The sequence below is a fragment of the Canis lupus genome, chromosome 27 (genome assembly GCF_048164855.1).
Source record: "Canis lupus baileyi chromosome 27, mCanLup2.hap1, whole genome shotgun sequence".
Taxonomy (NCBI): domain Eukaryota; kingdom Metazoa; phylum Chordata; class Mammalia; order Carnivora; family Canidae; genus Canis; species Canis lupus.
In genome coordinates, this window is record NC_132864.1 from 30,805,542 (window position 1) to 30,831,599 (window position 26,058).

Below are 26,058 nucleotides of genomic sequence, written 5' to 3' on the forward strand. Positions count from 1 at the left end.
GTGTAAACATCTAGAATTAATCTTAAATGACAAGAGACTATTCTAATTCCTGAAAGTAGCTTAGAATCTATTGGCATCCATCATTAAGGTACCCAGTGAGAAAAGGGGGTTTGACATGGTGTCACTGAGGGCAGCTATCAAAAAAGATAAAAAACCTTCAAGTTTATACAGGATAAGATGCCTGGATAAATCAGTGGCAATTGCATTTCCTTCCAGTCTTTTTCCCAGGTGTCTTTTTAAAATTGTTCAGATCTCACCACCTAGGCAATTTTGTTTTTCCATAACCTGCTGTTTTCTCATCACCACTTTTGATATAAACATTTACCCCCATGGTACTAAACATTTTTTGTAATCATCATTTTCAAATGACTATTTTTTTTAATTTTTTTAAATTTTTATTCATTTATGATAGTCACAGAGAGAGAGAGAGGCAGAGACACAGGCAGAGGGAGAAGCAGGCTCCATGCACCGGGAGCCCGACGTGGGATTCGACCCGGGTCTCCAGGATCGCACCCTGGGCCAAAGGCAGGCGCTAAACCGCTGCGCCACCCAGGGATCCCTCAAATGACTATTTACTAACCAACCATTTAGGCTGCTTCCACAATTTATATACATCTTTATGCATTAAGCTGTTGAGAGTTACTTTGTTAGATATCTCCCAAAAAGTAGAATTATTGGCTTAAAAGATATAAATATTTTTAGACGTTTGATAAATTCTCATAATTTTCCAGAAAATTTCTGCCATTGGCATAGAAAAGTAAGGGTGAGCCTTGGAACTAAAATCTTCTGATTCTAAATCTCGGGCCTTTTTTTTTTTCTCTGTGCTGGATTTATGAGCTTTGGTTTTCTTCTTGTGAAATGGAGACAAGTGCATGTGTCATGATCACAAGAATCAGAACTATGTCCTCAATAAATAGCAGTAGTTCTTGTTATAATGAAAGAATATTTGCAGAATTCCCCTAGGAAATTGTCTTTGTTCAGTCACCCACACTGGCCCCCACACTAGAGCACAGTCTGCCCTGACCTTCTTCTTCTCAATCTGTTCTTCTTCTCAATCTGACGGTTGGCTGACTTTTCCCAGCAGCTCCTACACAGTCTGAAATGGTCCTCTTCTCCCTCACTGGCGTGAAGGGATTTGTCACTTTGATCGTCTGTCAACTGGTATCTGGACTTCAGATACTTCAAGGCTGGTATCTGCCCATGTCCTTCCTTCTCTGAACCCCCTTGCTCCTCCCCCATCCATCCTACATCATCAAGTCCTAAGGGTGTTGCAGGGTCCTACTCTAGTGGTATCTTCTCAGGCCTGGCTGGCACTTTATCCTTCTCCAAATCATCAGAACATTTATTTCCCCTCACTTCTCATGTTACATTCTCTCTTGTAGTCCAGACATCTGTTTATGTGTATGTCCCATGCATGGCCTGTACTACTCTGTATGCTTAGGCTCCTTGAGAACAGGAATTCAGTTTTTCTTAGCACACAGTAGCCACTCAGAATATCTGTTGAATGAATTAGTGGTTGCTCAGCGCCAAGCACTATTCTAGGTATTGAGAATACAAAAATGACAGAAATGAATTATCTTTGCATGAATCCCATTTGCAAAGGAACCTGGTCTCATATGGGGAGATAGATTCATAAAAACATGATGCAAAAGTAAAAATATGTGCAGAACAGGGAGATGCCACAGAGGGAGACACAGTAATGGAGCCCTGGGCTCCAGTCTGAGCAGCTCAGGATTCCAGTTGGCTCTGCCAACTTCATAGCTATGTGACATTGGCATTACTTGATCTCTCTGGCCCTCAATGAGAATAAAATAACTTATACCATAGAGCTGTTGCCATATGTAAGGCCTCTTGCACAGAGCATGGCATATAGTAGTGATATAATAAATGAAAACTCTCTTCTGGAGGAAACAGAGAAAGCTGTATAGATGAGGGGCTATCTGAGCTGAGCTTTTTGAATAAAAATTCCTCAGACAGGCAAAAGATAAAGACTTTATTATAGGCAGAGGAAACTACATGAATTAGCAAATAGTTTATAATCATCCAAAAAAAAAAAATTGAACACAAGCTCTGCCACTCATGGAGTTTGTGCTCCTTACCATGGGTGCCAAAACATTCAGCAGGCTCAAGGCACAGATTTTGACTCAGAAGAGGAGAAAATCAGAAGAGAATGCCCTTGAAGGAGGGAGGGAGATGTGAATAATCACGCAGTGATTGCCACAGGCTTTGACCTATGCCTAGTATGGACTGGCCCCAGGGTAGGGCACCAGATTTACAGAGGGCAGCAGAATTTCCCTGAAGCAAAAATAAGTTATTTTCCTGTTGTACCCATCCATAGTGATACAAAGAAGCTTTATTCAGAGGCACCTACCTCCACGCTGCCCTGTCATCAAAGGAAATGTGTTTTGTTAGGATAGATTTCTTCTCTTAGATAAATATTTGGCATTTCCCTTCACAGCAGTTTAGCAAGAGATGCAAATCCAGACATTTAGTGCTCTGCCCTCCACCTCTCCACCTCAGTGAGAACTGCTTCACAGGGTCTAAAGGCACCCTATACTCTTGGAGAGATTCAGAGGAGGGGCAGAGGTGGTCACAAGAGTGGGGAGAGGAGGAGTATGTAAGGACTAGAATTCCGGAGGCTCTGCTGCCAGGCATTCAGTGGCCAGGCATGATTATGTAAATTGGAAGAAACCCCAGCAGCCTGTTTTCTCCAAGGCCCAGGACAGATTTTAAAGATGCTGGTGAGAGAGGGCAGGTTTTAGGTAACTTCAGGGAGAGTGCTGACTACCGTCCTTTAAATATAAGAGGGGACATGACTATGGCATTTCCTCCTGCAAGGGGCACTCAAGAGAACTGTGAAATTCTGAATTCACTGCTCAAGCTAGCAGCCTGGTGCTTCATCCCTGGTGCTTTAGAGTCCAGACCTTTCAGAAAAGCCAGAAAGCACATATAAATAAGCCCCAAGGAAGAACTGAAGGCAGTAACAGAATTCATTCAGCATTTCCTCCAACTCCTTCCTTTTGCCAGCTCCCTGCCTACCCTCTTCTCCTGTCCTTCCTCCTCTACTTCTACCCCCAAAGGAGACCTAAATGAAAACAAAAGAACCAGAAAACTGGATAGGTGACCTGGGCTGGCAGTTCTTGTTCTGAGCACATTAGGCCCTTCTGTGCGTGGGCTCGAGTTCTTGGAATGACCTTGGTTGGGGGATGTGGAATTACACTCTGCATGGATCGATGGATTGATCAGCAGACCAAGAAATCACAAGCTCTGGGTGTCAGAGTAGCTTAACTCACAGGAACTGTTAGCCCATGATAGGCTGGGACCCCAGTCAGGGTGAAATCCAAGATTTGAAATCAGGTGAAGGCCTGGAGAAATAGCCTTGGGCCATGGTCAGCAAACTCTAGTCTTGGGCCAAGTCCAGCCTGCCACCTGTTTTTGTACAGCCTGTGAGCTATAAATGGTTTTTACATTTTTAAATGGTTGGGGGAAAAGTCAAAAGAATATTTTGAAAAATGTAAAAGTTATATGAAATTCAAATTTCAGTGTCCATCAGTGAACTTTTATTGGAACACAGCCATGCACATCTGTTTATGTATTGTCTGTGCCTGACTGCTCTCACACAATGACAGAGTTGAGTAGCTGTGACAGAGACTTTATGTCCCACAAAGCTAAAAATGTTTACCCTTTGGCTCTTTACAGAAAAAGTTTGCCTATGTTCATTCTTATGAGGGTATAGTCTGGTGAAGGAGATACTCCAGGTAAACTAAATGGGAGCTTTTGGGGTGTTTCTTAATATGTTCATAGATACCAGTCCCTGTAATCCTCACAGCAGCCTTGTGAATGGGTACTATTTTCCTTTTCCATACAATGAAAAAGAGACATACCTGCCAAAGGGCTACCCAGTTGGAAAGTGGTAGTGATGGGATTTGCACCCAGCTGGAGACCACTGTGAACCAGGGCAGTGGTGATGACCCAGAAGAGCAGTGGCAACAAAGGCTGAGAAAAGGCTAAGATTCAGATGCCCAGAGATGCACAGAAAGAGCTTTCCAGGTGGCAGGTGTTCCATGGGTAAAGGTCTGGCGCTGGGATTGAATGGTGTGCATGGAGAATGGAAGAGGCTGAGTGGGAGCCCCCAAGCTGGTTGGGGTCAAGCCATGGCATTCCCAAGTGGAGGGCAACGATGAAGAAACACTCTGGGCCTAGGTTCAGATCCTCAGCATGCCACTTAAAGCTGTGTGTTTGGGGCAAGTTGCTTAACTGTAAAAATAGTGCCTACCTCCTTAGGCAGTTGTAAGGGTACACTGAATTTAGTCTATGTGAACTGTTTATTTTTATTTTTTTTAAGATTTTTATTTATTCATGAAAGACACAGAGAGAGAGAGGCAGAGACACAGGCAGAGGGAGAAGCAGGCTCCATGCAGGGAGCCCGATGTGGGTCTTGATCCCAGGACTCCAGGATCATGCCCTGGCCAAAGGCAGATGCTAAACCGCTGAGCCACCCAGGGATCCCTAGGTGGACTGTTTAGAGGGCAAATGGCACTTGTGTTAGTAAATACAATATATGTCATTATTATTAAGGTTATTATTGTCCAAAACTGGATGTGATTTGAAGGTTGGCATAAATAAAGGCCTGATACATGGAAAAGGAAAGCACAAGTGGGGCCTTGTGCTTGGGGCATACTAAGTAGGAAATGTGAGATGGGAGCCAAGGAAATACAGAGGAGGCAAGTTGCTGTGCAGTAGGTTTGGGGGGTCCCCCAAGGATCTAGAGGGACAAACGCAGAAGAGAGCAGGAACAGAAGGAGCCAGGGAAGGGGCAGACATTCATTCTCACTCATGGGGAGCTTTTTGCCCAGTACTTGGTATGTTATTAATCCTCACCAGAATCCTTCTAAGTCAGTCCTGTCATCCCCACTTTATAGGTAAGGATGCCAAGGCTTGGAGAATTGCCAGAATTGTAAAAAGTATCTCACAAAGTATATCCTGAGACTGGCTACAGCCCCAGACCTGCCAGGTCCCCAAGTCCCACCCACTTTTACCTATCAGTGGTCCCATTTCTCCATAGCCCCCTATGGCAGGGTATCCTTGGTGCCATGGGGCTTCCCTCATCTCTGCTTGGGGCAGAGGTGGGTGCTCATTGCTGTAGGGAAGTGAAACCTGTGCCCAGTCTATGCCTAGGTCATCAGGTAGTGGCTGGATAGGTTCCTGGTGTGACAGCTCTGCCTGGAGCAAATGACTTGGAGTGGGGTGCAAGGCAACCCAGGAGTCACCCAAGCATGAAGAGTACTTACCCACAAAGGGGCACTCCTTCTGCCACTGACCCTGACTTCCTCCATGGCTTTTTTCTACTCCACTGTGCAAATCCTTGACCTAGGGACATGGCAAGGTAAGGGCCTGCACTATGCCAAGCATGGTAGTAGGGATTTACATGTATGTAAAGGACTCTCACTGGAGCTTGGGAATAAAGGTTCTAGAGTCTGAGTTTGTATCCTGGTTCTGACACTAGGTGACCTGGAGGCACCTATAGGGGTGGGGTGTCCCTATATCTCTGAGTCTGTTTCATCTGCAGAAGTTGGTAATGGGACCAACTTCACAGGTTGTGCTGAGAATTAGGCACAGAAACTGTTAGCTCACAATGGTCTCCTTTAAGCTTCAAGCCTGTTTTACTGAGGAGGAAACTGAGGCTCAGAGATTTGCCCAGGGTTGACAGTGAGCAGATGATGGAGTTGGACAGCCAAAGCTCAGGCTCTTTACCCTTCTTCCAAGTTTTGTTACCTTGACTATGGCAATGTTCTATGCAGCTTTCTTCCCTGTGGTCTGATGGGCACAGGTGGATAAAGGAAATACATTAGTTGGTGGGTAGGGGGCAGACAGGGGGCCTCCTCTTGCTGCTCAGGCCTTAGGTGAGTAGTGCTTTGGAAGAAGCAGCCTGCTTACTTTGTTGTTCCCCTCCTGCCACACACAGGTACTACTTCCTAACTGTGGTCCCTACCTGTCCATGGACATGATGAGGGGCTGTGAGGGGGACAGGACTGATAATGACTTCAGTTTAAGGCCTGGTTCTCTGCTTTAACGCCTGACGAGTGCCACCAGGTGGCAGATCTTGTGGTGGTCACAAGGCCTCAACATTTTAGCATCACCCTTTCCTCTGACACTGATACTAAATGGCCCGAGCCTCCATCCCACACACTCCACAGAAACCAGCAACTTACCCAAGATTTCATGTAGATGGCTTAGAGGTGTTTTAAAAAATCCAGCTGAGTCTTTGCCTTAAACCAGAACAATGTAATTAATGATACTAATGTGGGTCTCAGTCATTTCATGCTTTGTTTATTTCTCCTGGTCTATGTTGATTTTTCTCTTTTATCACTTTTTCCTACTTCTTTGGAGGTTAAATACTATTTCTATTAGTCTAGGGGTCTGCCTCTTCCTAGAGGCTTCTCAAGAGGACTGGGCTGCTTTAAGTTGGCTAGCCCTCTCTCGCTGCAATTTTTGCTCCCATTAAATTCCTCACTGTGCTCATTTCTTGCCCCTTGTTTGCTGTCCTCTTCCCGCCTTTCCTTCATACATTTACGACAAAGCACGCAACAACCTTTTACTTAACCCTGTACGTAACATGGGGTTTGGGGGGTTCACGTTGCTGAGCTTCTTAGAGCCCCTCAGCCATGAGAATTTTCTCCCTACCCATGTGCCTCCTTGGGTCTTAGCTGGTTGCTATGCTGGGTCCTAACTCTAGGTCTTCTCTCCCAGAGCCCCACTCCTTGCCCTTCACCATCCTGGACTACCCTACCTACCCTCCATCACTATCACCACCTTGCCCAGTTTTTCTCCCTGGATGTTTTGTTACCTGAACTCATGGTTAAATCTGCTTACTTGTTAACTGTCTCTTTCCTAATAAGCTTCATGAGGATGTCCTGCTCACCAAGGGTGTCTGAGGCTGGGGCTGGCACGCAGCAGTAGAGACAGGAGTCAATATTTGTTGAACAAATGGGTGAATGCCAGCAGCTGAATCCTCAGTGGGAACGTGCACCTATCAGTCCCAGTGCAGTGGGTACAATGAGGAGGAAGAGAGGTCTCCTGGGATCCCACCCCCACCCCAGATGCCCACCCTCTGGGTCCCAAAGGGCCCCCCACCCAAGGCTGAAAAACTGGACTCAGGGGAGCAGATACAGTAATGTACTAACGTTTTTAATACAGTCTGATCAGATCAATTCACATCACCAGGTCAACCTGGGCCTGCTCACATGTGACACAGCCGAGGTACACAAGGTCCCCACCTGCCAGCTCTCCTTCCTTCCTGGCTACCAACAACACTGAAACCCCCTATACCTCCCTGACCAGACTGGCATTTTTAAAATTTTGCATAAAACTATTTCTTCCATAGACCTCAAACAATCAACTAGCCAAGTTAATTATGATACATCTAAACAAAGTTTAATACTAACCCTAACGTGTGACTGCGGTTTACAAAGAGCTCTGTATCACCTGGGATAGCTTTCAGTAGCAATTCACTACAACTGGTCCTAAAAAATAATAACAATAATAATAATAATTAGAGAATTAAAACCCAACAGCAAGTTGAATGGTTAAAATCACGTACGAACTGGAATTTGGGGTGGTGTGTCCTCAATAGCTGAGCTTGTCCTAGTAGCAAAATACTACCTCCAGGTAGGGCTCAGAAAGGTCTGGGGCCCTCCAGGTCAAGGGTCAAGCTCAGGGGCTCTCGGAGGACACTCACCCCATGGTCCATGGGATGCTGTAGGCTTCCAGCTTCCTTCAAAAACAGTTGGGCATCAGCATTGTGTAAGTGGGTGGCGACCCTAATGTGGTTTCTCTTGAGGGATATGAGAAGGGGGAAGGGACCCAAATCACTGAAGTCCCAGAATGCCGTCAGGTGTGGGTTTGGGATTGGGGTCACTAAGAATTGAGCACCAGGAACTCCAGCTTCCGCCCATTAGAGAAACCGAGACTGGTGTTGCCTTGGAGGCCTATGTAGTGTTTTCTGCCCTTATCCCATACCAGGTCTTGCAGATATTCCTGCAGGGTATCAGATGAGAATCTATTTCTAAAGACCACTGAGGGGATGGGTGGTGGAAAGGGAGTGGGTGGGGTGACAGGTGGGGAGAACGGGGAGTTAAAAACGAATAAAAATCTCTCAGCTACAGAACCCAAAGACATAACTTCCCTCCGCATTCACAGCATTTCTCAGCAGTCCCCAGTGGCCATTTCCGTGGGGACACAGCATCTGCCTCACTTCCCCTCAGGCCCCATGGGCTGCTGGTCAACCTCAGGATCTACTAAAGATGATGCAAACGCCGACTGGACAATCTGAAACCCAAACGACTCGAGAAGAGACATGTTCTGCTGGGGAGAGAAAGGTGAGCCGAGGGCAGGACCCAGGTCCCCCAGAGGGCCCCCAAGGGCCCGGACATGCACCTTCTGGATGTGTTTGTTCAAGTAGGACTTAGAGCGGAAGAAGCTCCCGCATTCAGGGCAAGGGTACTTCTTCTCCCCGTCAGACTCCATTTTGTTTTTGGGGACTGCCATGTCACAGGAGAAGGAGCCATTGGTGCTCTGCTTCTCGGGTGTCTTCAGGTCACTGGCGTCCGAGAGGTCACCATAGGAGTCGGAGCTCTCAATCGGATCCTGATGTGAGCATTTCTGGCCTTCTAGGAAAAAACAAAACACATAGGAAAGATGAGGCCAGGCTTTGGAGATGCCTCCTCCTGGAGGGGTCGGGAAGGGCCAGCTCACAGGCCTGTGGAGGGCAGCGGATGGCCAGCCACCACCCTGGCAGAACCTACGGAGGTTCAGCTGCTCAGTCTGGGAGCCTGGTGTGCCTACGGGGTGAGACAGCAGGGCCCTGGGGCTGCCAGCCTCCCTCGCCGCGGACTCTTCATGCAGGTGCACGTGTATCGCTCACCACCATCTCAGCCTGCTTCAAGAAGAGGGTATGGAGAGGGGGCCTCCGCTGCTTCCATCCAGAACAACTCAAGGACCCCCAGCTCCTAGGCACTTTGTTGGCTGCCCCTGGGGGTAAGACGGCTGTTCTGAGGATGCTGAGCAGGTACATCAATGGCCTCACCTCCACACCAGACTAGCTGCACTCTAGCAAGGCAGAACCAGAGCCGAGAGGTCCTCAACCCGCAGAGCCCACTGACGGCTGAAACAGAAACCAATCCTTTTCCCAATGCTGCAAGAACACAAGCCCTGTCCTAACCGCCTTCTTTCTGCCGAAACCCATCCAGGGCCGAGCGGCCAAAGCATAGAGATTAAAAAGCAACTTTGAACAACTTAGTCAGCTAACTGTCCCCACACAGGGCTCAGGACAAGCTGGGCCTCGAGACAATCCTAATCGCTCTGCCTTGCCCTGCCCACACTGCAGTCCTCCACCAATCAGCAGCTTCCTGCCTGGATTCAGAGAGCCATGCCGGGAAGGGAGCTCTGTGATGGGAGCGTGGAGCATGCCATCTCTGCCATTTCTGCCATCTGCCAAGCCCCTGGCATCATCCCCAAGGCAACAACTTCAAATACCACAGAACAACCTGAATCAACAAGTGAAGGTGGGGCCTAGGGAACTCTCCGCAGACCAACTCCAAGTCAGAGGCAGTCACGTAGCTCATTTATTGCCATGCATCTCACAAACGCAGCCAGAGGCCCTCCAGAAAGGGCCGCTCACAGCAACCAGTCACCCCTATAGAGGGGGAAGCCAGCCCTCGGCTCCCCCTTGTCCACAGGGTCGAAGGAAAATAAAGCATTCAGCGCAGCTCCACACAATCCTTAAAGGGCCACAGGCAATGGACAGGCCCAGAGTGACTCATCATGCAGGGCTCCTCTTCCAGCCTTGGGCCCGGGGCATCCCTGCAGGGCTCCAGACAGTGAGGGCTGGCCAGGAGCAAGGGAGGAGGGCTAGGGAAGAGGAGGCGGGGGCTGGATCTTGGCAGTGCCCTAAAGCCTCACTCACTGCCCTGGAGTGAGATACCCACTGTGACTTTCGTCCTGGAGGCCACTGCCACTCAGATCTCAAAGCCTCCTTGAGGCGGCCAGCAAGCCGGCAGCCTTCCCGCCTCCCCACGCCCGGCCCAGCGCCCCCACAACACAGTCTGCGCAGAGAAGCAAAGTGCAGAGCAAGGGGTCGCTTGCCTTTGTTGCCATAGGTCCTGGCGCAGTGGAACGCTGCTCCCCCATTCGGGATGGGCTCCTGGTGCCTGGAGACCTGGGGAAGGGGAACACCGTGGTGGGTTTTAACATGGACCTTTAAGTAGGAGGCAGAGGAGAAACCTAAACAAGACAAAAGGAGATGAGATCCCGCGGCCAGCACAGAGATACCTCTCTGCTTCCCCCACGCCTCTCCTCTGGCCGCTCTGGCTAGCATTCCCAGGTCAGCTGCACCTAGAAGGGGCCCCCTTGTTGGCTCAAAAACGGCTGCAACCACAGGAGCCACCTGGCTCAGGATAGGTGGCACTGTCCTCGAATTGGCTTCTCTGCAGAGCCCACTCTGCAAGGCTGTGGTGGAGGACCCAGGCCAGCTGCCTGGAGGGATGACCTGAGATCCTGCTCCTGCCAGTGCTAGAGGCCAAATGCCTCTAGGCTTGCTTGATGCCTCAGTAGTGAGAGGTTGGAGATGTCCCACAGCCCCAGGTCAACTGCAGAGACCGCAGCTAGAAATGTAGTCAGAAAAGTCATGAGGCTCAGGGGCAGCCACAAGACTCCAACCAACAGAATGCCTGCTTAACACTTGTAAAGGTAAATGCACAACAAACCAGATGGAGGCAAGATGAAATCCCAAAGGAATGGCTCCAGGAGTCTCCCTTCTTCTACCTAGCAGGACATGTTCTATTTTGCTAATTTTCTCACTTTTAGAATAACTGGATTTAATAACTCTTCAGACCTTCTGAGGAACAACAGAAATAGCACATCATGTAAAAGGGGCTCAGTCAGCTCTTATTCACAGTCATCTTTTTGGTTTGGTTTTGGAGCATCCATCAGTTTCACTTAAGGAAGAAACAGAGATCATCCTTGTCTTTATTTTGGAGGAGGGGCAATCCAGCCATCTTGAAACTGCAGCAGCCCAACCCAGAAGCTCCGGTCAGTTTGACCCATGCAGTATCTCAGGCTGGGAAGAACAGATCTTGGGCCCATTTCCACACCAGCTGCCAAGTCTGAAGACATGAAACCAGGTAGGCCAGTCAAAGGATACTGACTTGGGTTTTGCAGGAAGCTGTGTCCTCCAACTGCACCATGGTCAAGGATCAAAACATGCCTTCAGCAGGAACTAAAGCGTTTTAGCATAAGGTCCACTTGGAGTGCTAGTGCCCTTTAATCTACTCCAGATGTGGTTGACACATTCTCAAGTGCTTTTTATTCCCCCTCTAAAATTACAGTTCTAGGATAACAGTGGGATCCACTTTTAATAGGTCAGAGGCTGCAGAGTACTGTGTAATGTCTGCACAAGACTTGTTTTAAAAAATATGATTTGGCATGGCCTTTCAAATACTGCTGGAACAGTAATAAAGGTTCACTTTCAGCAAGAGATAATGGTATGCCAGCGCCCAGCACACCATGTGCATTATTCTGTAGAATTCCCCCAGCCACCCTATGAGCTGGGAATTATTAGTATACTTGTTTCATAGATGAAGAAATAAGAGGGTTGGTAAGGTTAAGTAACTTGCAGGCACATGTGCAGCTACTATATATATGGCAGAGCATGGAGTCCAACCCCAGGACATGTGCCACTATGTGGTCCTTAAGCACTGAGCAAACTCTTCAATGGGCCCTGGCCCTGGGGAAATCCCTTAGATTTCAGCAGTACGTTCATTATCACCGTTTACACTTCTGTGTTTCTCTGCCATATTGGTGGGTTAGAATGGAAGCCACTAGCAGACAGGAGCTAAACTGTGGAAAGCTTATTTAACAAATACTCCTCTGATGATAGCAGTTGATAGTTTTGGAGGAAAGAAGGACTAAGTGAATTGTCCTTTCTTTCCTAATACAGCTACTTTACAGACCGGCTGGTCCAGTTACTGGTGTCCTACCCTGCCTAGTAGAGTGACCTGTCCTGTGCTGTGACTCAGTAGACTGTCTGGGGTCAATCACAGGGGACAGACTGGCTTAAGAGGGTCCCATATAGGGGTGCCTGGGTGGCTCAGCGGTTTGGCACCTGCCTTTGGCCCAGAGCGTGATGCCGGGGACCCAGGATCGAGTCCCACATCGGGCTCCCTGCATGGAGACTGCTTCTCTCTCTTCCTGTGTCTCTGCCTCTCTGTGTCTCTCATGAGTAAATAAAAATCTTAAGAAAAAAAAAAAAAAGGGTCCCATATAAACATTCCTAAGAGGGAGGGCTGTTGTCGGGAATGAGGATATAAGACTAACAGGAAAGAGGACCTTAGCCCTGCCCCTGGGATTGGTGCTGTGGCCCCTGGCAACCAGCATAAGATATCAGGACTTTCGAATGACACCAGAACTCCACTTTAAAGGGGATTTTCTGGGACACCTGGGTGGCTTGGTGGTTAAGCATCTGCCTTCAGCTCAGGGCGTGATCCCAGGATCTGGGATTGAGTCCCACATCGGGCTCCTTGCAGGAAGCCTACTTCTCCCTCTGTGTCTCTGCCTCTCTCTCTCTCTCTCTCTGTCTCTTATGAATAAATACTTTTTTTAAAAAAAAGGGATTTTCGTTTGTTTTATAGTCCCTGTAGAGCCTCTACAGTGGTGTGAAGCCCTCTCCACGGTGTACCAGAGCAGGTCCACTGAGATGAAAAGGGATGGGAAAGGAGGAAAGGAGCACCAAGAATCATATTTACTCCTTGTGGAAAGAGCTATACTAGGGGAATACAGCAGACGCTCAATGAAAATCTGCTGTGTTTTCCTGAAAAACACATGGCTAGGTCCTCTTGACTTTACCCCAGCTGCAGACTGTACTATCTATAGCAAAACCACATGGCAGGGTGGTAGGAGTAGATCCACAGCTGCCACTTAAAGCCCAGAACTTAAACACAGAGCAACTCAGCAGCCAAGTGTTGGGATAAAACAGAAGTCGAGTTTCTGAGAAGAACACATCTTTGAAGCCAGAAATATGTAGCCGGAATTCTGAACTCACCTACGCATTCACCCCTGATTAACCAAGAACCAAAGATGCAGCTTGATCCAGGCACCAGAAGGATGAAGGCAGTGAGCACACTTGTGACTTCACTACAACCAAGAAACCACCCTCCCTTGCACTCCAGAGATGAAGAATTTATAACCAAATTTATAAGTACGGATCCTCCACTGCATTTTCTTGCTTAGTATGCTGGAATTTGCACTCCAGAAGCAAATCTCCTTTTGCAAGTTTTACGTCCACACAGGGGTCAGGGACTGCTTTCTTCTTGTCCAACTCTGATTGGGTCTTGCCCAACAGAGCTGTGCTGGAGGGAGACACTAAGTAGGTTTGTATTAGCTCAGTCCAGGGGAATGGCAGGCTGTCTGTGTTCATGACTGGCACTGGTGACAACTTGTATGCTCACCTCTGACCAGAGAGAAGGCTTCTACCTTTAACCAATGATGTTGGAGTTCAAATGTTGAATTGTCATTCTGTCAAAGGCAGATTTCCAATAAGCTATCCATCCCTCTTTCTCATACAAGTATGTGTGCATATACAAAGACCCTGCTACAGAAATTTACAAAGGAAGGAGGAAAATCATGGTGATTTACCAGGTCCTTCTCTCCTTTCCACCATTCAACTCAACTCATTTCCTTGATTTGCAAATAGGGAAACAAGCCTTTCTAGCCATCGTTAACTCCTTCCACTACAAGTTATCTTCTTCTACAGATGGTATGACCCACATCCTGGTATTGGTATGTCTCTAAGACAAAGACAAAGTCATCTGTCTCAAATGTGGGGCTAGAGCAGCCAGGCTGCCTCTGTTCTTCTCATTCTTCATGGGCAAGAGTCATTTGCATGGCAGACTGGCAGATCTATAAGCAGTTAAGTCGAATGCTTGAGAACTGTTGGGATTGAAGGGGGTTGAAAGGGCACCTGATCCAACCTCAACCATCTGACCATCTGGCTGACATCAGCCTTTGCTTGAACCCTTCTGAAGATAAGTGTACATTCATTTATTTGTGCACCTCTTCCTGTATCAAAGCCTTGGGGGTGGGCAGGATGAAGGATGATTCAGTTTTCTGCTTTCTGACTCCAGGGTCTTGATGTCTTTGGTATCCTTATCCTTTTCCTGGACAAACTACCTTCCTCTTCCTCCTTTTTCTTTTTCTTTTTTTTTCCTCAGGAGTCATCTCCTCCTATTTCTGCCCAACAAATGAGTCTTGAGGTAGAAGCCTGATCCTTCTCTTCTGATAAAGATCAAAATTGTTTTCTTTCCTTCTGTATGCCTAGGGAGGGCTGGACCAGAGCCCTCTTTTGTCTTCTTGAAGGAATGGGATTTCCCATTCTGATTCTAGGACTCAAAGGTGTTTAGCCTATAATCCAGATATAGTCTTGGCTTTACTGAGAAAAGGTGGGCTCTGGTTTGACTCTTCTGGTTCCCCCAGACCGGTCACATGGCCAGTGGCTGCTGCCCAAGTCTCGACATACAACAGTTGTTGGGTTTGCCACATCAGCTGTCTCCTAACTGGGTCGACTTTCCCTGCTGTTCCCTGCTGCTCTCAGCTCTTCTTTCCTCCTGAGCTGGGCCCCCGGGGGCTCTGGCCCTGGGCCTCCCGTCCAGTTCTTGCCCCACTCTGCAATCTGAGCTAAGCTCTGAGTTTCATCATTAACATCCTTCTCCACTCTCACTGGTTTCCTGCCTCTGGTCTCTGACCTCAGTTCTCAGATGGAGAACTTAGGCTTGAAAACTTTATCAAGCACCTGCTGACTGCACATTGCAGGTTTAGTTATTTGTGAGGAGCCAGGGGAGAGAGGGGTGCTGTCAGGAAGCCAGGTTAGGATGAAACCAGATAAGAAACCATCTTTTTTAGAGCTGGGGCAGCCACGGTCAAGATGGTCAGCCACAGCCTGATAACTCCCTGCACACACAACCCCACTGCTCACTATTCAGGGGAAGCTCCTGCCAGAAAGGGTTCGACTGACATGTCAGAAAATAGGACGGAAGCTTAATCAGTTTTTATTACCGCCTCCCCTGCTATCACAGCAGGTTTCCTGGTGGTACAAACATCAATATCCGTGGCCTTCATGGCAAACTCCAGGTGTGCAATCCCAGAGAGGGACCCAGCTCCAGGGCATGAAGAACACTCAGCTACTCAGCAGTCTTTCTCTACCAGTGACCTCAGGGCATGTGGAGGCAGCACAGGCACCCAGAGACTCCAGCCAAGGACTGCAAGGGTGTTGTGCCTGGTCCATACCAGAGTGTCAGCCAGCTGTGTCTTTCCTAACATGGTTACAAAGCGTAAGGCCGGGACTTCCCAAGTGGGTAGCTTCTTGCGGGGAGTTCAGAGAACTTTGACCTACCTTGTCTCCTGGGATCATCACAACCACCCTATGCGGTGGGCAAGGTGGGGTGTTCTTAACCCCTCTTAAGTGACGAAGAAACCGAGGCTTAGAAAGGGAAAGGGAGAGCTCAAGGTAACAGAGTAGGGCCAGGTAGGAGGGGTGTGGACTAAACACTGGATCCCCTAACCACCTCAGTCCTCAATCCACTAAGCCATACCCAAGACTTCCAGAGGCACTGGGACAACACTGTCTCAGAAGAAAGGACTTCCCAGCAACGTCCCCACCTGGCCAAAGCAAGCGCACCGTGCAGAAGCATCTTCACACCCACCACAGACAGCTGCCCCGACCTCCTTCAGCACAGATACGGCGCAGGCCTCCTCCACTGACACTGTGCTTGCACAACACAAACCTTAGCCCTCCAACCACCAACAAGCCTTGGCAGAAGCTCAGGGGCAGGCCTAACTTCATCACGACAGCACTGAGGCCACAGAGCCAGACCCCACCTAGGCCAACCTCAGCCTCAAGCGCACTGTCCTGCTCAGAGCACCTTCCACCTTCCTGTCTCATCAAGACCACAGTCTACCTGGGTTTGGGCTCTTTTCTGACCGTTCGTTAGAAACTTTCTGCCCCTTGTCCATCTCCAGACTCAACCTCCTTCCTTGGTTGTTGAAGTTCACATGCCAGTGAATCAGCCAGCAAAAGCTCTCAAGCAGGACCGCCTTTTTCCTACTTTTCAGTGCCTAATGCCTCTCCTGCCAACCTCAGGAGTTCCGTGGTGTCTACAGAATATATCCATCCTGCCATCCACACAGCACATGTTATGAGCCCAGGTTTGGAAACAGTACTCTCCTTCTGTTCCCATTTGCTGATCTCTTGGGAACTCCTATTCCAAGCATTCCAAGTATGGAAAGGAAGAGGTGTAGCTAGCTGGGCAATGAAGGTGTTTATTGTTCAGTGGGAAGGGAGGGCCAGCCGTGCAAGGAGTGGAGTCTGAGGCAAGGTGATCAAGACACCCCTGGCCTCCCATGCAAGCTCAGGCCCATCCCCTGGAAGTGAGGAAATAGCAAGGAGATTACCTCGGTTACAGATGCTGCAGAAGTTGCTGGGCCCCTCACTGTGCTTCTTCAGGTGGTCTGCCATGTACGCTGCCCGCAAGTACTTCCCACACACCTGGCAGGGCACCTTATCTTCATGACAAGCCAGGTGGGAGCGCAGCCGGTCTCGAGTGGCGAAAGAAGCATTGCAGGTCTGAGGGCAGAAAGGAAAACAGAATGAGGTGAAAACTGGCATTCCACTCCCGACTCCCCACCAAGCACACCAGGAAACAAAAAATGTTTTGGACCAACACATGGAATCCCTGTATAAAGAGAGCTTTACGTGCTGCCCACACTTTCTCCCCGGAATGGCAAGTAAGTTGCTCTTATTTCCCATGATGCCCCCTCATGAGACACTTGAGTTGGAATTCTTGGTTCCAAGTGGTTACTACAACATGCCCAGAACATGGTACACTACGTTTCACACTCCTTTACAAAATAAAGATGAGGCATTCACTCATTCTTAAACATGAAGAACTGACTTTAGTTGGACGGACTATAACTGAACTTACAGAAGTAAATTGGCATATGAACAGACCAGTCTTCCTGTTCTCCATCCTGGATTTTCCCTACTTGCTTTATAAAAAGAATTCAATTTATCCACTTTATTCAAAAGTGACGTTAGTCTTGGCCACAGGGGAATGAAAGCGAAGGCAGGACAAAGCACAGAGATTACTCCTTGTAATATTCTTGTGAGTTTGTATTGAGAAAGCAGCCCATAAAATGATAGCACGTTAGCAATTCTGCTAACGTGAGAATTAACAGAGAGAAAGAAGGCCACATGATTCAGAAGCATTTATGATGTCAAGCTGGGGAAGTGATGGTAATAACAAGAATGATACCACCCCACATTGATCTAATATGCATTCTATGCCAGGCAGGCACCATGGTTAGCCTTTCAGAGACACTGATCCCATGCAATCCATCCACACAGAAGCCCTCTGAGGCACGCTGGTTCTCACTCTCAAAGAGTGTGGCCATAGAAAGCTGTGGTATGAGCACCAAATCCTAGCCAGATCCCAGGAGCAGATGACTCAGGAGCTGTGGGTCAGCACCAGAGCCCTGGGAGGCAGCCCCAGGTCCTCAGGCATTTCCTATACCTGAGGGCTTACTTGACTCAGTCTCAGTCCCTGACCTCCCCACAACAGTCCTTCCTCATCTGGAGGTTTGCTCAGGTACTCCAGCCTTGGAGGTCACAGAATGTCAGGGAAGTCCTTGAGGGAGTTCAGTCTGGAGAGTTTAAAAACTATTTGGATTCCATGGAGATGTTTCAGAGTTTCACGTTAAGTTTGATTCATTGTTCTATGTGTGTATGTGTGTGTGTTTAACTATTTTAGAACTCCCAAGAGAAAGCAACATTCACCTTCAGAGCGAATGTTAACCCACTGAAGACCCACCACCCCATTAGGTCACTAGAATGGAGCTGCTCCTGCTGTCTAACAGAAGCACTTCCTGAGATCCTGAGACCTCGAGGTAAATGTCTGAACGCCATTACCACGTACAAATGTTTATCTCCTTACTGTACGTGCTCAAAGTGAGAAACCAGTGTATGCGATACTGTGGAGGCCAAAGATGCTGCTGTTCCTACTCCAGTCCCCAATGTCTGTGTGCATCAGGACAGGCTCTCTGGCTCTCAGTCATCGTCTCTTAAGAAATAGCTGCATATCTGAACAGAACACCTTATGCTAATGAAATACTGCCTTTATCTGTTTTACACATTGAGTTTATTCATTTGACAAATGAGGAAACTGAGTTTGGAGAATGATTTGCCTGAAGTACACGACTCAGCTGCTGGCCAGTACCCTGCTTCCCCTCCCAGCTTCCCTGAGGTATTTGTCCCTTACCCACTTTATAGCCAGGCAGACAGAGGCCCAGAGGGGATACAAGATGACTGGAATATGAACCAGCAGCCCCTGTGCCTGTGCTCTGCCCATTTCCAGACTCAGCAGGGATAGCTTCTGGTGAGGGAAGGGTACTTATACTTTCTAACACAGTGCAGGGTGGCCAGGACTCCCCAGAAAGGGAGAGGTGACAGCATTTGTGCAGAGAAACTCGAACATAGGTGACTTAGGAAACATCATAGGCACTTGGGTCTTGGGCACAGGTGGGCCCCTCCTCAGTCAGACTTCTGGACCCAATCACCGGCAAAAGTGTGTGTGGGGGATTCCATCTTCCACCCAGCCCACCTGCCTGTAAACCAGAGCAAGGGTGCCAAAAACACCCTCGGGAGAGAGGGGTACACCTGACAATTATCTGGGGATAATTTGCCAGCTTTGCCAACCAGTGACCTGAGGACCAGCCCTCCAACAATGAGAGGCAGTGTGGTCAATGCCTAAGATCTCAAAGGAACCAAACATGGACCAGGTGGAAGAAAATGTGAAAGCACACATTCAGAATTCCAATTTCTGTGGTCCCTGGGAGAGGCGCCACTAGAAGGATGTGAAAGTGATGCCTTGTTTCTCCTGCCAACCTCCTTTGGGGTCTGTCCTTTAAAGCACTGCCTGTCATACTGTGCTACCTAAAGATAATGGACAGCCAAACTTCAATTATCCACAAGTGGATTATCCATTTGAGGGATTAGCTAGGCAAAATTAAAATCTCAGACCAAGCCGACTTCCCCCACCCCCTCTTCCATTGATTATCTCTGAAGGAATGAAAGCTAACTTTACCCTGAGCAAACATAATTAGGAATGTAAATCTGCTGCTGGGGAAAAATCCCCCACAAACACAACAAAAACTTTCACTATATTACAAAGCCAAGCTGGAGTTGGCTTCTCTGTGCCAGAAGTGACCCTTCATGGCTACAGTCCCTAGAGTTTTGGTGGGGAATTGTCAAAGTGTAAGTCCGAGTCTAGGCCTGTCAGAAGTTTAGACAACACAGAACATAAAGAGCTTGGTCACACAATACAGAAGAGTGGCCAAAAGAGAGATCTCAAAGAAGGGGATATCTAAAATCTATATACTGGGGCAACTCGGGAGAAAGGTGCTTCTCATCCTGGAGACAGAGAGAAGACAGTGCGACCCTGATGGGAAAAGAGTGGGCCAGCATAGCATGCTCTGATCACCACTGATGTTTGGAATGGCCACCACTTCCCCCTCGGCCCTGTGCACAGACAGCCTGTTGTTGTTAGGAGCACATCTGCCAGGTCCCAGCCCAGCCACCCTGAGCTTGGGTCTCCTCTGGTCTTCCCCATTCAATACTGAGTCCCAGCCATGCTCCCTTCACTCCCCTAACAGTTTCTCCCCATCCCAGAATTCCTAAAGCTTTTCCTCCCCAGGGTTAAGCAACTCAAGAATGGTGCCCAAATGGTATCAGGGCCACTAGTGCACAGCCAACCTTTGGTGGCCTTTGTGGGGGGATGGGGTGTGGTCTTAAGCAGTCTTTTTTATAGCCCTGGAAGAGTAAAGGCAATACATGGAGGCCCAAGGCCATTGGCCTCGCTGGTCCCTTTCTTCTTGGGGGTGTCAGCTCCCTTGTTCCCAATTCATCCCTTCTCTAATGAGCTACCCCAGCCCAAACCATCCCAACTAGCCCCTGAGAAGTGAGGCCACTACAAGTAACAGGAGAGGTCTTGAGTTGCTCTAGTCTCTTGGCTTCAGGCTGAACTCCATGTGGGGGAGATGGCCCAGCCCCACTGTAGTTATTAGGCTAGCAGTGCCTGAGACATCTGAGCCAGTGAGGGGCACTCAGGCCAAGCCCTGGGGAGATGTGTGTGTCACTGCCAAGCCTGAGGCTTCATGCCCCGACACTCAGATGGTCTTTTCACTCAAGCTGGGGCACCAGTGTCCGTAACTGGCCCCTTCTGTCATCTGTGGTATTAGGAGGGGTGGAGAGGTATAGCTCGGGCCCAGCTCTTACGCCCAGAGAGCTATCTCTTCACCTCTGATGCTTTCAGAATACACACCATGCAAAACTCATGCCCCTGTTGTTTAACCAAGCCCAGGCACACTGGCCAGCCAGCCCAGACAGCCCAGCATGTCTGCACCTGCTGGCTCATCCTTAGGGGAGTTCTGGCTAATGGGGCTGGAGGTAGGGGCTGCAGGTCTGTAAGTGTTGGAGGAGCAGGGCAGGAGTGGGCTCGTTACGTACACCAAGGGACAATGATGTCAGTGTTATGACAGAGATCAAAGACAAAACACACAAAGCCTCAAATGTTAGAATGAAAACTTTTATCATCACTCCTGTTACCCCCGTGGAGGCTGGGGGCGGGGGGCTAAAGGGCATATCACTGGGATCTAAGGTGGGGTCTACACCTGCTTTATCAGCCCCCAAAACAATATACTGGGGTGATCCAATATAAAGCTACTGGTTAGTCTAGTTCCTGAGCAGACCTGCTAATAAACCTCAAAAACACAAAAGTCTAACTCACTAGCCAGAAATAAAAGCAGGACCTGTCTGAGTGGGAAGGGACAAGGGCGGCACAGGTTGACCCAATCTCCTCTGGAGGGGGACTCATCCTTAGAGGAGGGAGGGGGGATAGCCAAAGCCCACACCTTACGGGAGGTGATGCTAAGGGAGGGAGAAGCACGTAAGCCCATGACTTAGTTCTTGGGAAAGCACCAACCCCTAAAATCACCCAGGCAAGGACAGATACCTAGGGGTGCCAACTGTTAAAGGGGGAGAAAAAAGCAAGAGAACCCAGAAAGAAACCTACAGCCTGTGGGGGGACCCAGAAAGGAGCTCCTTACTACCCCTGGGGTCCCTGAGCTGGGAAAGACTACAAATCACACAGGAAGGAGCTGGGCATGGTGGGCAGGAACCATTTTGCTGGCCTCTCCCAAAAGCAGGGGTCTCAGAGCAACCGCCATTCCCGTTCCCCTCCACAGAAAACCCTCTCTGGGGAGGCGCCGGCTAGCCTACAGGCCACTGGGTAAAGGCCCGGCTGCCCTCTGAGGCAGTCCAGCCCTGCCTCAGATATCCCGGCGGGGCTGGGCAGAAGAGAGCGCTGCTGGAGTGTGCTGGGCCCAGGTTTTCGAGGGCTGGGAATGATTTTTTTAGAGAAAGGGAAAAGGCGGTGTCAGGAACCGAATGGGACGACCTCCACAAAGCAGGCTGGGCAAAGTCCCATGATGGCAGGTCGCTAGGAAGAGATTCCAGGGGCGGCAGGCCGCTGCTGCTCCCAACCCACACCTGGAAAAAGGGCAGAGAGTGCAGGTTACCCCCCTCGGCCACCGGGCTCGCCCCCACTGCCCTCTGGGCTCCTCCTACTCTGCCAGGCTGCTCAGCACACTACCTGGGAGAGTCACAATGTGCTCTGTGATGAGAGACTCAGAGACAGAGAGAAGGCAGCAAGGCACAGACAGATCCCAGCATGCCCACCCTAGGTCAACGTCCTCAGGGGAGGCCACCTGGCCTGGCTGGCTGTGAACAGCTCCACACCTGAGCCCTGGGGGCTCGCTGCCCTACCTACAGCACGTCTGTTCCTCCCTGCAGGTCTCCCTGAACCCCTCCCTCCTTGCCACCAACAGGATAAGAGAAACACGTTACTCTACCAGAAGCTATAACAAGCACCCCCCGACTCTCTCCCCCTCAGATGGCGGGAACGTGGCAGGGGAGGGAAGATAGCCAAGGAGAAGATACAGGTGTTCCACACAGGAATGCTCAGTGGCCAGGAGAGGAAATTCAATTTCCTGGGTACCAGAGGGCCCCCAGATACTGTTGAAACAGACACACCAAGGGTGAGACTTTTGCCCAGCCTTCCCTGCTACACAAAGAGCTCACCAGGAGAGGAAACCACCTTCCTCTCCAGTCCTCAGAAGCCCTGGCTGCTTGCACACATGGCTCAGATGGGTTAAACAGGTGCCAGTGCTCAAAGAACGAGACCATTCACTCTTGTCCTCCTTTGCTGTCGTTCCCACTGCCACCCCTCATGCCCTGAACTCAGGGGACCCCAGAAAGTCAGCCTGCCTGGCTGACAAGGGAAAGAGCTGTTAGCTGGACCACCAGGAGCTCTTTACAAACCCTTCCTTCTCCGCAGTGGCTCCTGCAAACTGCTGGGAACCAGAAGCCAGGCCCAATGGGGAGCCAGTGCCCCCAGGACGACACTTGTGCAACGTGGCCCACCGTCCAAGGAGCTGGCAAATGCCAGGAGAGGAAAGCCAAGCAAAAGAGCGAAGACAGAGACAGGGTGGGAACCAGGACCCAGCAACCAGGAAGGAGGGGACATCAGCGGTGGGGGGGAGGGGGCCAGGGGGGAAGAACAAAGGAGGAAAGCATACGGAGGCTGGAGGGACAGAGGGGGAGGTGTGCACAGCAGTGGTGGTCAGTTAGCGGCCCAGCACACACATCAGCTGGCTTGTGGCTGGGCTGGGAGAACAGCAGCATTCTCTTTCAGCCCATCTTGTCCCGGCCCCGACCCCTACCTGACACTTGTGAGGCCGCTCAGAAGTGTGCACCTGCTTGATATGTCCATTCAAGTGATCAGGCCTGGAAAAGAGAACCACGAGACACTTTAAAACAAGACCTTATAAATGGGGCCACAAACCTGGCCAGACCCCCGACCCCTACCTACCTACACACACACACATACCGCCCCCCCCACCTCCCCATGGAGAGGACTCCCTCTTCCCCATCCCATCCCAACAAAGACAAAGTCACCACCCAGCTCCACAGGCCCAGGCCTCTCTGCCCTGCTTTTCTCTAGAGGGGGAAGGGGAGTGTTTGTCTCTGACCTTGCCCCAACCCCCACCCCCAGAAGCTCAAATGATTTCTGGGACCAGGGGAGGTGGCTTTAGAATGAGACAAGGCTGCACTGCAGCCTTTCTGGAAGGGGGTATGTGTGATTCATTGTCCAGACTAAAGCCCCTTAGAAACTCAGTGTTCCCCTCCCCCAGCCTCTCCCACCAGGGCAGCCAATGAATGCCACCCGGATGGAATTCAGTCCCCAGAGGCCACGGGATAGAGCCTTAAGTCCCCAGCTGGGCTGGTAAACCAGATGCCCGTGGAGCAGGTGGGCAGGGGCTGCCTGACCGGTAAGACTGGTTCCTGGCTGGGGCCCCTCCAAGGGAGTTCTCCATCCGTAGGTTCACAGACACACACGCTTCTCGGTATCCAGGCAAGTTAAAACCAGCCTTTTATTCTGAATATTATCTTACAAGGAAAAGCAAAATAACCCTCTGCTCCCAGACAAGTCTTCAGTTCCCTATCAGGCTCGCTAAAAAGTGACTCTAAAAACGCACCCTCTCTGTCCTGAAAGCATAAAGGGCATCACTGGGTTCAGTTAGGCTCTAGAACCACCAGGTCAGAATAGGTCAAAGATTTTGGTGCTAAGAGACTCGGTGCAGAACTCTGTGCTCCATGATCCCAGGAGGGTGTGAGGGCCGAAGCTTGAGTCTGCCTACCCAGGACGGCTGGTGCCTGGGGAGGGGGGGATTTAGTAGCATGGAGTATAAGGAGTCCCAGATGCACTTGTTTCACTCCCTCCCTGGGCAGCCATTCAAGCAGGGAAAGTCGCTGGAGGAAAAGCCTCCAGTCCCCAGAGGGGGCCCCACGCCTGGTGCCAGAAACACAAAGGGAGCCCAGGGAGAAGAATGGTGAGGCCCGGTGGCTGTGGCCTGAGGAATCCAGCCCCTTCCCAAAAGGCCCAAAGGAAGACAGACAGTAGGGCACGCCTAGTGCCAGAGAACTTCCCTGCAGGAAGAGAAAGCAGCTCTTGGCCACACAACTGGGGCCAAAATACTCTCCCCAAACCTGATGTGGCCCTAGAGGATCGAGTGACCCCCACAAATCCCACTCCTCCCAAATCTCAGCAAGAAACTGTCCCATGAGCCAGGAAGAGAACAGGTCACGGGGTAGGGGGCACTATTCCTCACCTGGAGAAGCCTTTCCCACAGCTCTGGCAGATGTAGGGCTTGCCCACCGACCCATCGTGGGACCGCACATGGTAGGACATGCGATCTTTTCTCTTGAACCGCAGCCCACACACCGGGCAAGAATAGGGCTTCTCTCCCGAGTGGGAAAGCTTGTGCCGATTGAGATGGTACACGTCACGGAAGATCTTGCCGCAGATCTCACATGCCACCTGCTTCCTGGTCCGGCTCCTCTTTCGGGGGCCGTCGGGGTCCTCAGAGATGGGGAGCCCATTCTCACCCAGCCTGGGTGGAGGAAGGTCGATATAGCCCAGCTGGAGGCTGGTGACACCATGCTGGGCCTCATGCTGCCGGAGCCGGTTGGCATCAGTGAACACCTTCCCACACAGGCCACATGGAAGGATGCCCGCCTCCCTCAGGCCCCCTGGGGACCCGAACATTGAGTCCAGCAGGTTGGCCTTCCGTGGGCGGCCCCGGCCTCGCTTGCCAGTCAGGGGAGGGGCACTGGATGCCACATTGGGGAACGGGGAAGTCAGCAGTTGGGGGGACAGGGGTCCGGCCACCATGGGCAAGCGGTCCACCCCGGGTAACACAGGCAGGGAGGCTTGGCTCGCAATGGCTGCACCAGCAGCCCGGGCTGCCTCCTCCTCGGGCTGCATGCTGCCTGCGATGCCATTGCTGTTGGCTGCCAAGGCTGCCCCGTTGGTCATGTCCAAAGGGAAGCCCAAGTCCGAGGTCCCAGGGGGACGAAAGAGCATGATGTCTGCCCGGGCAGGGGGCACCAGGATCTGCACATTAGACTGTTTGATGACTTCCTGGCAGATCTCAATGACCGACCTCATCAGTAGGAACTTGGCAGCCGTCATGAGCTCGGGGAAGCTCTCCAGGCGAACCACGATGCGGGAAGTGTACGCGAAGTCCAGGATGTCCCCGAACACCTTGGAGCTTATGGTGTGCATCTCCAGCTCCCGGCTGCCCCCAGCCCCGCCGCCTGGGGCCGCCGCTGCGCCCCCCACGTCAGCGGGACCCCCGTCAGCAGCTCCGCCGTCGCCCAACTGGGCGCTGAACACCGACTCAAAGTACTCGCTGCAGGCGGCCAGCACGGCGCGGTGCGCGGGGAAGCTCTCGTCGCCCACCCGCAGGAGCACGTCGCAGAAGCGCCCGCCGTTTTTGCGCTGCTGGTTCAGGTTGTGCAGCATCTCGGTGCTGTGCCTGCTCACCTGGTAGGTGTAGCAGCCCGATGGGCCGCAGGAAGCGTCGTTCACCCGCTCCATGGCCGCCGCCCCCTCCCCACAAACCGGGCCGCGGCGCTCGCCCGCCCCCCTCCCTTCCCCTAGGCAGCGAGAAGCCGGGCGCAGCGGACGGATCTACACTCCCCACACGTGCCGGCCCGGGGCTCTGTAGTCTCGCAGGTGCGCCGAGCGCACACGCCCCCTGCCCGGATCGGACTGTCTAGACCGCAGGGCGCACCACCTCCCACATAGCTGCCCCCACCCCTGCTGGACCGAGCGCTCCTCTCCCCTCGCCGCCTGCCCGCCTCCCCTTCTAGGTCTACCTCCGGGGGGTACGCGAGCAAAGAGGTGCGCCCCTCCCGCAATCGCGCCTGCCACCTCCCCTCCCGCCCGCCAGGCGGCGCCGGCGCGCAGCCAAAAGGGGCGCGCGCGCGCGGGGAGGAGGCGGAGGGGTCTGCCGCGCAGGCGTGCGCGCGCGCGCCGCGGCTTTCCCGGGCCC

The 26,058-nt window shown here is 51.0% G+C and overlaps 1 protein-coding gene and 1 long non-coding RNA gene across 16 annotated transcripts in view; one reads left to right on the plus strand and one right to left on the minus strand.

The window, feature by feature from the left end:
* Nucleotides 1–12,332, plus strand: part of LOC140619611 (uncharacterized) — a 29,121-nt gene extending 16,789 nt beyond the window's left edge. For 9 of the 10 annotated variants that reach the window (XR_012019481.1, XR_012019482.1, XR_012019480.1 and 6 more), the window contains one exon: nucleotides 8,200–12,332. This is a non-coding gene — a long non-coding RNA (uncharacterized lncRNA). Of the gene's footprint in view, nucleotides 1–412 lie in introns of all 10 variants that reach the window. The other variant, XR_012019484.1, reaches the window with a different exon arrangement.
* Nucleotides 7,168–25,605, minus strand: PATZ1 (POZ/BTB and AT hook containing zinc finger 1). 6 transcript variants are annotated; one of them, XM_072803285.1, is made up of 5 exons: nucleotides 24,331–25,605; nucleotides 22,882–22,945; nucleotides 16,501–16,672; nucleotides 10,144–10,216; nucleotides 7,168–8,669 (listed from the first exon to the last, which is right to left on the minus strand). In XM_072803285.1, exons 1-5 carry the CDS (start codon nucleotides 25,599–25,601, stop codon nucleotides 8,636–8,638), a joined length of 1,614 nt encoding a protein of 537 aa, XP_072659386.1. In that variant the 5' UTR covers nucleotides 25,602–25,605; the 3' UTR covers nucleotides 7,168–8,635. The 6 variants fall into 6 exon arrangements, with proteins under 6 accessions (XP_072659386.1, XP_072659382.1, XP_072659381.1 ...); XM_072803281.1 differs by having other exon boundaries at nucleotides 7,168–8,666; nucleotides 10,144–10,281; XM_072803280.1 differs by having other exon boundaries at nucleotides 10,144–10,281.
* Between the last annotated feature and the right edge of the window lie 453 nt (nucleotides 25,606–26,058).